Below are 8,290 nucleotides of genomic sequence, written 5' to 3' on the forward strand. Positions count from 1 at the left end.
AGGGAGAACAAGCGGGTGCTAAGTTGCCATGGTGGCTTTGAAAGATTAATACGACTTGCTTATGTTGCTACCCAACGTGAAATCGATTGACATTTTTTCCCCCAAAATTTGTTTTATCTTCAATTTTACATTTACCTGAGCTGTTTTACAACGTACAAATGCCACAAAAAACAAGGCTACACAACAAAATCCCAATTTTAGATCTTTTTTTTAATTTCAGATGGAGATGTTCTTTACTTTTAATTTTGAAAACTAGTTTGAAATTCAAACTTAATACTTTTTAAAATGAGTCCGTATAGGAAGTTAAACCATAACTCAACATTATTTTTTTTCCAGAACTGTTGACAATACATAGGCTTGTAGTGTTTTCTACATCAATAAAAAACAGTTGTCACTGACCATAGTAAAAATAGGATCAGGGCCCCCTACCCTACGCCTCTCTATTCCATTTTTGATTTCGGGAACATCAGCCAAATGCCATCCCAATGATGCCAAAAACTCACTAATCGATTTCTATTCAAAACTAGCTAATAGTTTCAACAATGTGCTACAGGTGTAGGTGTTACAGGAAACCAAGATATGCGTTTTGCAGCTACACTGAAGCAAAAACAAATACTTGCTTGATTGTAGCTAATGTTCTACATTGTCCTTTAACAAACAGGTTTTGGTAAAAAAAAAAAAAAAAAAGCCCAACTAACTAAAAAAAAAACATTACAATAACTTTGAGTGCCCATTAACAGGTGGAGATTTTTTTACTTTTTTTGCAGTGTGTTCTCCATAGCCCTGCTATAATTAGACTCGCTGTCAGGCGTTGAATACCGACTTGCACACAAAGCCTTTGTGCTCCAGCTGAAGCCCCTCATTGCTCCCACGCTGCTGGAAGAAGAAGAAGTCAGGTACGTCTTCGGTGATCCAAAATTGAAATATCAACCTTTTATGTTCTGCTTGGTGCAAAAGGAAGAACAGAATATGTTTTCATTTTTTATACGTTTTGAAACTCTGACTTTGCTGAAACGGTTTGAAATACTGACATGGTGATGAGAAGGTTTCCATAGGAGACTTTATATCTTTGAGAAGGAATTGAGGTTCATTCTTTACCTTATTGCTTTATCTCATTAAGTTATGCAGACATTTGTCATATGCCTTATCACATGTCCTAGTCTCAACTGCAAGGCCTGCGTGACTTCATTTTCCGTAACCACCCACTCACAAGAGTTCACATACTGTATGTGAACTCTTGTGAACCTGGGGGCATTTTTTACATTTCTCACACTAAACTGATTTAGTGTGAGAAACTTTTTTTTTTTTTGGCATTGTTGACCATTTGTTAACATCTGTGCCTATATTTACAAAGTTTAAAAGACTCTTCAGGGGTCACAAGGCATATTGATGTGTGTCTGATGTCATGGCGTGCGGTGACTGTGTATGTGACATTTCCAAGAATGCTATTGCTGCTCCCTCCCTGCTTTTTCCTTGTTTTATCTCTCTAACTTTCTCGTTTCTCACCATGTGTTGTTGTTTCCAAATAAACGCCTGCCTGTCTTCGCTGCTGTCCCAGAGTGTGGTAGGAACCACAGCTACCAATGGAAAGAGGTGGGGTAAGAGACAGAACCATACGGGATGTCCAGAGAAAAGTTGTACCCAAACATTTCCCACAAAGCAAAATGCAAGGTGAAAAATCAAAGCATGTCCAAGACTCTGCAGCGCATCGCCTTCTTCCCCATCATTCCTCAACTCAGCCCAAGCAAACAGATCTCTACATCCTCCCATCATACTCTGACATCCTCTTTAATAACTTTCAAAGCCTTAGAGAGGAAGAGCTTCTCCTGGATTTCAGTCTTTGCATTCAAGGCAAGACTTTCCGCTCCCATGGTCTAGTGCTCGCAGCTGCCAGTGAATGCCCACATTTATTTTTTGGCGTAAAACCAATCTTTGGACTTGGAATGAAAGAAATTCCAGATTTCCTGACTCCACTTGGATTTGGGGCTGTCCTGGAGTTTGCATATTATGGACACGTGGCTCTGAGCCACCTTGAAGAAGGAGAGACTGTGGGAGTCCTGAATGCCTGTGAGTATCTACAAATGGACCGGCTGAGGAAGGGGCTCACACAAAGGGTCACCACTTCTGCTTCGAAGGAGAAAGACAAGAGCTTGGCGCTGATCAAGGACATGTGGGACAAAGGATTAGGATGTGATATAATAATACAAGCAGATACTGGAGAGAGATATTCAGGTAAGATGATACACCTTCCAGGTATACGTTGTGTACGTCTTCCTGACATTTTTTCCAATATCCCTTTCCCAGAACGCTTAATACACTTGTTGACATCAGCTGTGGTCCATCCTGGTTGTCAGATGAAAGCAGTGTCAGATATCAACACATGCCTCAGCTATTTCTGACATTTTCCACCCAAATGATGTGTCACGGTTTTACCAACTCCTTACGCAGGAATGCCTTTCGGTGAAACCTGTCTACAGTTATTTCCCTGAGCTGACCAAACAGCCTGTCAACAATATAAATAAATAATGAATCATCTGCTGTTCTTTTAAAAAATAAACCTCAGGAGAAGTGAAACTGTTTATATATCCACATATGTGAGGGTATGCTGAACACCTTTTTTTCTTTTTCTTTTAGTTTTTTCTGAACCTTATAAAGTTTTCTTTAAGACTGGTGTGAAAGTAACTTATACCTCAGAAAGCATAATTACCTTTGAAGTCATTTTGTACATTCATAAAAAATAAAAATACATTAAGAAAGTGAATTTTTCATTGCAAAAGAAACTAAAGCCATCGCAAATTAATCCTTTGTTATACTTATAATAAAAATAGTTACTATTATTAGTAGTATTTTGATATTTAATAATTATTATTAAATATAATAAATCTCTTATTGTATTTAATAATAATGAAATAATTTAAATTTGTTTAATTATTAAATAATAAATATAATTAAATAATAACTACATCACAATAATGAAATAATAATAATAGTTATTATCATTATTATTATTGTCATAATGATAGTTATTATTATATTATTAATTTGTAAGATTAATAATAATAATAATTCTTATTTGTATTATTATTGTTATTATTAATTTAATTAAAGGAAAACAATGAAAATATTATTCGCAAGACCAGAGAGGGAAGACATGCTTTTACTAAATGCTTAGATATCTCAAAGTATGAGATCAACAGACAGCAGTTTAACTGAAACAGACGAGATGAATCTCAGTAAAGTTAAAAATACGGTCACAGAAAATGTTTTGTGTGACCTGCTGATTAATCTTTACAACTGTTATTGTCTAAAAAATATATATATATGGATCTGAATAGGCAGAAGAGTACAAATAAATCAACTTTCTATTAAAAAAAATTTTTTTTTGTGTGTGTGCAGGCTCTACGATTTAAAATTGCCTCAATCTTGCTCATTTATTTCCTCCACCTCTCCTCAGCACACCGTGTTGTGCTGGCGGCCGGTGGGGACTACTTCCGGGCGCTGCTGTGTGGCGGCATGAGGGAGTCCCGGGAGGACACCGTGTGCTTGCGGGGTCTCTCCTCCTGGGTGATCGAAGCCGTGGTCGGTTTCTTCTACACGGGCCAGCTCGGGTTGAGTTGGGCCCGCGTGTGGGAGCTGACGGACGCGCTGCATCAGTTCCAGCTGAAGGGGGCGCTGTCGCTCTGCACTGACTTCCTGCAGGGCGGAATGGACGAGAGCACTTGTCTGGACGTTCTGGTCCTGGCGGAGACATTTGGGCTTGTCCTGCTGGGACAGGCTGCCGAGGAATACGTCCTGACCCACTTCAGGCTCGTCTCTGCTGAAGAGAAGTTCAAGGATATTCCCTTTGTTCTGTTGGACCGACTGCTGGACAAAGATTCACTGTGTGTAGACAGAGAGGTAACTCTTTTTATTATTATTATTATTATTATTAGTCTGTTCAGTCCTTATCAAATTTGATTATTTCTTTTGTCATTTGAACATTTAAATGAGACGTTAGTTGAGCAGTATTATATGTTTGACTTTTGTTTTTAGCTTTACATCAAGTTATAATGTTATTCCCTCATTAAAGACACACATGTAGTGTTGCTTTGATTCTTTCATGCATGTATGCGGAATCCTCTCATCTCCCATTCAGCCGTCCAGAATGGCTCCCACCTTCAGACTAGCCAGCAGCAATTAGCAAAAACCTCGAGGAAAATCATTATCTGCTGAGCTCATCATACGAGCTACTTCTCAGTGCGACGCTGATTTTAAAAAAAAGACTATTGAAGGGTTAATAGAGGAGCCATGTTGTGAAGACTTTTTGACGGTGGAGTTTCCGAAAAAGCAGGAGTTCTTAAAGAGACAAGAGACCCAATTTCAAGGCGTTAACTTATGGAGTCAAATTTCTTTTAAGTAATATTTTTTTGTATAGCATTTTTATAACAACTGAAGGCGACATAGTTACTTGATTGTGCTATAAAATGGAACCATGTGTCTGAAAAATAGATAATAAATAGATAATACTGTCCCTTTAAATGAAATGACCAAATTGTACAACTAATTATAAAATTTGTTTGTTTTAACTCATGTAACACGTCACATTTAAGGCACCATGGTTGAGGAAAGTTACTCATTTTTTCCCCCCCAATCATTACAATGTAATAAGAGAAAAAGTAAACCGCGCCTGAAAATATTCTACATCTTCTGTTCACTGCCAGATTGTGGTGTTCAGGGCAGTAGTGAGCTGGGTAGAGGAGGAACCTAAAGAACGACTCCCGTTCCTGTCCAGCCTGTTGTCCCACGTTCGCCTCCCGCTCTTCACTTCCTCTGAGGTTCAGGAAGCTCTGAGATGCAAGCTGCTCTACAGAAGCTCCAAGACAAGGGCGGCATTAGAAACCCTGCAACGACTTGCAAAAGGGGAAAAGGTCGGATCTGGACGTAAGCCTCGCTCACCAAACCAGGCGAGTGCATCAACCTCTGCCATGGCTCCCATAGAAACTTCTACTTGTAAATAATGGCATTATTAAGAATCAGACTGTTTTATCATAGCTATTTTTAGGATTATGAGGTGAAAGTAGTTCTTCTCTCCCGTCAGGTTCTGGTGTTGGTTGGCGGAGACGCTGTTGACGACGACTTCATGAAGAGGGTTCCAATCCGGTCCCTGTGGTATGCCCAACAGTTTCACCGTGGGCCGGGTCTGATGAGAAATATTGAGTGGAAACTCTTGACGAAGATCCCAGAGCCGCCTCGGTTCAGACACGCCGTCTGTCTCTTCAACAACAAACTGTACATCCTAGGGGGACGCAAATATTACGGGTCTCTGGATGTCCTCAAATCTGCTACAAGGCGAGTTTGCGTTCAGCCAAACGGTATAACATGGATGCTATTTTTTTTAAAAGCATACGTCAGAAGGATAATTATCTGTTTGTTTTTTTTTCACAGGCTAGACCTGACGCAGTGGAAATGGGAGCAACTGCCTGACATGTTGTGCCCAAGGGACTACTTTGCAGCGGTGTGCCTAGACGCAAAGGTTTTTGTTTTGGGTGGTAACTACGACGACAGCCAATACACAGACGATGTGCAGTTTTACAGTCCTGAGAAAAACACCTGGAGGTGCATGAAATACTAAACAAATCTGCACAGGGATACATGTCAGAGGTTCTCTTATTAGCGCCTTGATAAATTTGTGGGACTGATTTGGATGGTGTTTTAAAAAGCAGCATCAATTGACCCAGCCGTTTTGTGGACCTGCTGGCTCATTTAGTGCGCTCAGGGCTTGTAATTTATTTCCGGAAGGCATTGTCAAGAGGTAGAACAAAACCTCAAAATTACACAAATTGGAGTTGCACAAATGAATTTGCTGAATGGAAACATGCCCATTTTGAGACAAACAATCACATTTTTTGATAAAACATTTTTTGCAGTAGGATCAGGTGGTTTTTCGGCTGCATTCTGGGGAGAAGCTTTCACACCGGTGGCACTCAAAGTGAGTTAGTGCCAAGCTTTTGGTGCATCAGTCGCTATCCAACATGGATCCAAGAACCACTGTCCATACTGTCCACATGACAGTAAATCAAGCACAATGATCAACTATTCATCATGCCAAGCAGGAAAGATTTTATTACAGTCAGAACTGCTGGACAAGAAAGGAAAAAAGTTGGAGTTTATCAAGGTTCATACACAGAACTTAAAACTTTACCTCCATCCTGTTATGTGGCTCATGAGCCACTAGGGGGAACTGCTAAACAATCAAAGAAGGAAAATGGTCCATAGATAAAACTGACTACCTATGTCATGCAATACATTTAGTCAATTAAAGAATAGTGACTATTTCACAGTCATAAGCATTCTCCGACACGCTGACATTTTTTTGATTTATATTGTCATCTTCCCCTGCAGGTCTGCTCGCCCTCTGGCAGCGGCGGTCTGTGGTCACGCTGCAGCCGTGCTGGACCGTCAAATCTATGTCTCAGGCGGCTGCGACTCCTATCACCATTGCAGCTCCTTGCTGTGGACCTATCACCCTTCCCGCGGCTGCTTTCCCAGAAGTCCCATGAGCGTGGGAGGCGGACGTGCTGGACACGTCATGCTAGCCGTGGGGGGCAGGCTGGTGGTGGCCGGAGGGGTGCAGCCCCTCCGGGTGGGGTTCGGGGACCAGCTGCTCTGTGAGGTTTATGACCCGGCCTGTGATTCCTGGTCCTCGTTCCCGGCCTTGCCCCGGCCCCATCTGTCTCCGGGCGGAACTGTGCTGGACGGGCGCCTGTACGTGGTCGGGGGTTCTTCAGCCAACACGGCCAGAGACACCAAGTGGGTGTACTGCTATGACCCCAAGAAAGAATGCTGGGAAAACCTGGGTGCTATGCCTCACCCATACACTGATCTGGCAGTTTGCGCGCTGCCACTCCCTAATACGACTCGTTAACTAATGACTAATTAAAACGCCGGAGTAGTTTTGGTTTGGCTCTGTAAAAAGAATGCCATGTCACAAATGCTTCATGCTGAAAATATATTTTCAATCTTAAGGGGATTATTGTGGCAAAGAACCTTAAAGTACAAAGTTTTGGAAAACCAAAAAAAACATTTTTTAAAAATGCTTCCCAAACACTCAGAGGTCCCTGCAGACCGAGCTTTTGAACATGAACAATAAAGCTTTGGAAGAGTGCTGGATGCAATCTGACAGCTTAATTAAAGGGGCAGTATTATTTTCCAGCCACATATTGCCATTTTACAGCGCAACCAAGAAACTATACTGCTTACAGTTGTTGTAAAAATGTTATATATATAGAATTTGACTTAAAAAGAAGGTGTTAAATTATTACTTCATAATTTAACGCCTTGAGATTGAGCCTCTGTTTTTTTACGAAGTCATTACTCTTTCTGAGACTCCACCTTCAGAAAGTCATCACAACATGGCTCCTCTATGAACCCCTTTGCAAATGTTTTTACCAGAGAAGTAGCTCGTATGATGATATGAACAGACGTGCAGTTCTGCCAGATGTTTGCTAATTGCTGCTGGCTAGTCAGAAGGAACTGACTGGGGAGGAGCCGTGAGGGAGGGGTGCTCTGTGAGGCGGAAGCTTGGAACCTGCTGCTCTGAGGAAGAGCTTCTTCTAGAAAAGAGGAGGAGCGTCGTCCTTGAAGGCGGGGCTAGGTCCGCCCGGGCGTTTTGCACAGCTGACTGGTTGCAGAGGAAGATTAAAGGATTTCTTAAACATGCATGAAAGAATCAAGGCAACACTCCACGTGTGTTTTTAATGAGAGAATAAAACAAGAAGATGATGTAAAGCTCAAAAAAGTCGATTTGACATGACGTTGCCCCATTAAAAGTAAAAAATTAGACTAAATACTCTATGTAGCAGTCAGGTCTGGGCCAGATCTAACATCAGGACGGCACTGCTGACTGTTGCCATGGCAACCGGTATTTCAACCGGCACTGGTCAAATTCTGGCACTGATGGCACCGACTATGTGGAGGCATACCACAAAGCGCCCGATAATGGTTTAGTTTACGTGCATCTGTGTGTGCCATTTCTGGGCCGATTGTGGGCTGAGCGACTCATGCTGCCCACAACCTGCATGTGCTTATTATGAACCTTAGAGAATTAATTTCTACGGGGGTTTTTTTTCGTACCTTCAGTGGTAGCTCACCCAATGAGAAAGAGAAAACCAGACATTGTGGGTTTTTGACAGGGTGTCTTCAGTGTTTGTATTTTTCATCAAATGTTCATCTGTTGTCTGCCATAGTTATCTTTTGTTCTGTTTCTGCCACGTTTGCTTTATTTTAGATCCGTCTCCCCTGCTGTTTATTT

At 41.4% G+C, this 8,290-nt stretch overlaps 1 protein-coding gene across 1 annotated transcript; it reads left to right on the top strand.

The window, feature by feature from the left end:
- Positions 1-693: 693 nt before the first annotated feature.
- LOC114157102 (kelch-like protein 33) lies at positions 694-7,714 on the top strand. The gene is made up of 6 exons (XM_028037881.1): positions 694-2,232; positions 3,455-3,897; positions 4,701-4,943; positions 5,078-5,328; positions 5,425-5,595; positions 6,382-7,714. The coding sequence occupies exons 1-6, from the start codon at positions 1,584-1,586 to the stop codon at positions 6,902-6,904; spliced, it is 2,280 nt and encodes a 759-aa protein (XP_027893682.1). The 5' UTR covers positions 694-1,583; the 3' UTR covers positions 6,905-7,714.
- Positions 7,715-8,290: the final 576 nt, after the last annotated feature.

This window comes from Xiphophorus couchianus, chromosome 14 (assembly GCF_001444195.1).
Source record: "Xiphophorus couchianus chromosome 14, X_couchianus-1.0, whole genome shotgun sequence".
Classification (NCBI taxonomy): domain Eukaryota; kingdom Metazoa; phylum Chordata; class Actinopteri; order Cyprinodontiformes; family Poeciliidae; genus Xiphophorus; species Xiphophorus couchianus.

Excerpts from the sequence above, each read along its gene's own strand:
- LOC114157102 (XM_028037881.1), top strand. The coding sequence starts at position 1,584 with ATGGAAAGAGGTGGGGTAAGAGACAGAACCATACGGGATGTCCAGAGA. Across the intron at positions 4,944-5,077 it reads AGCCTCGCTCACCAAACCAG|GTTCTGGTGTTGGTTGGCGG; the intron begins GCGAGTGCATCA and ends CTCTCCCGTCAG. Across the intron at positions 5,329-5,424 it reads GTCCTCAAATCTGCTACAAG|GCTAGACCTGACGCAGTGGA; the intron begins GCGAGTTTGCGT and ends TTTTTTTCACAG.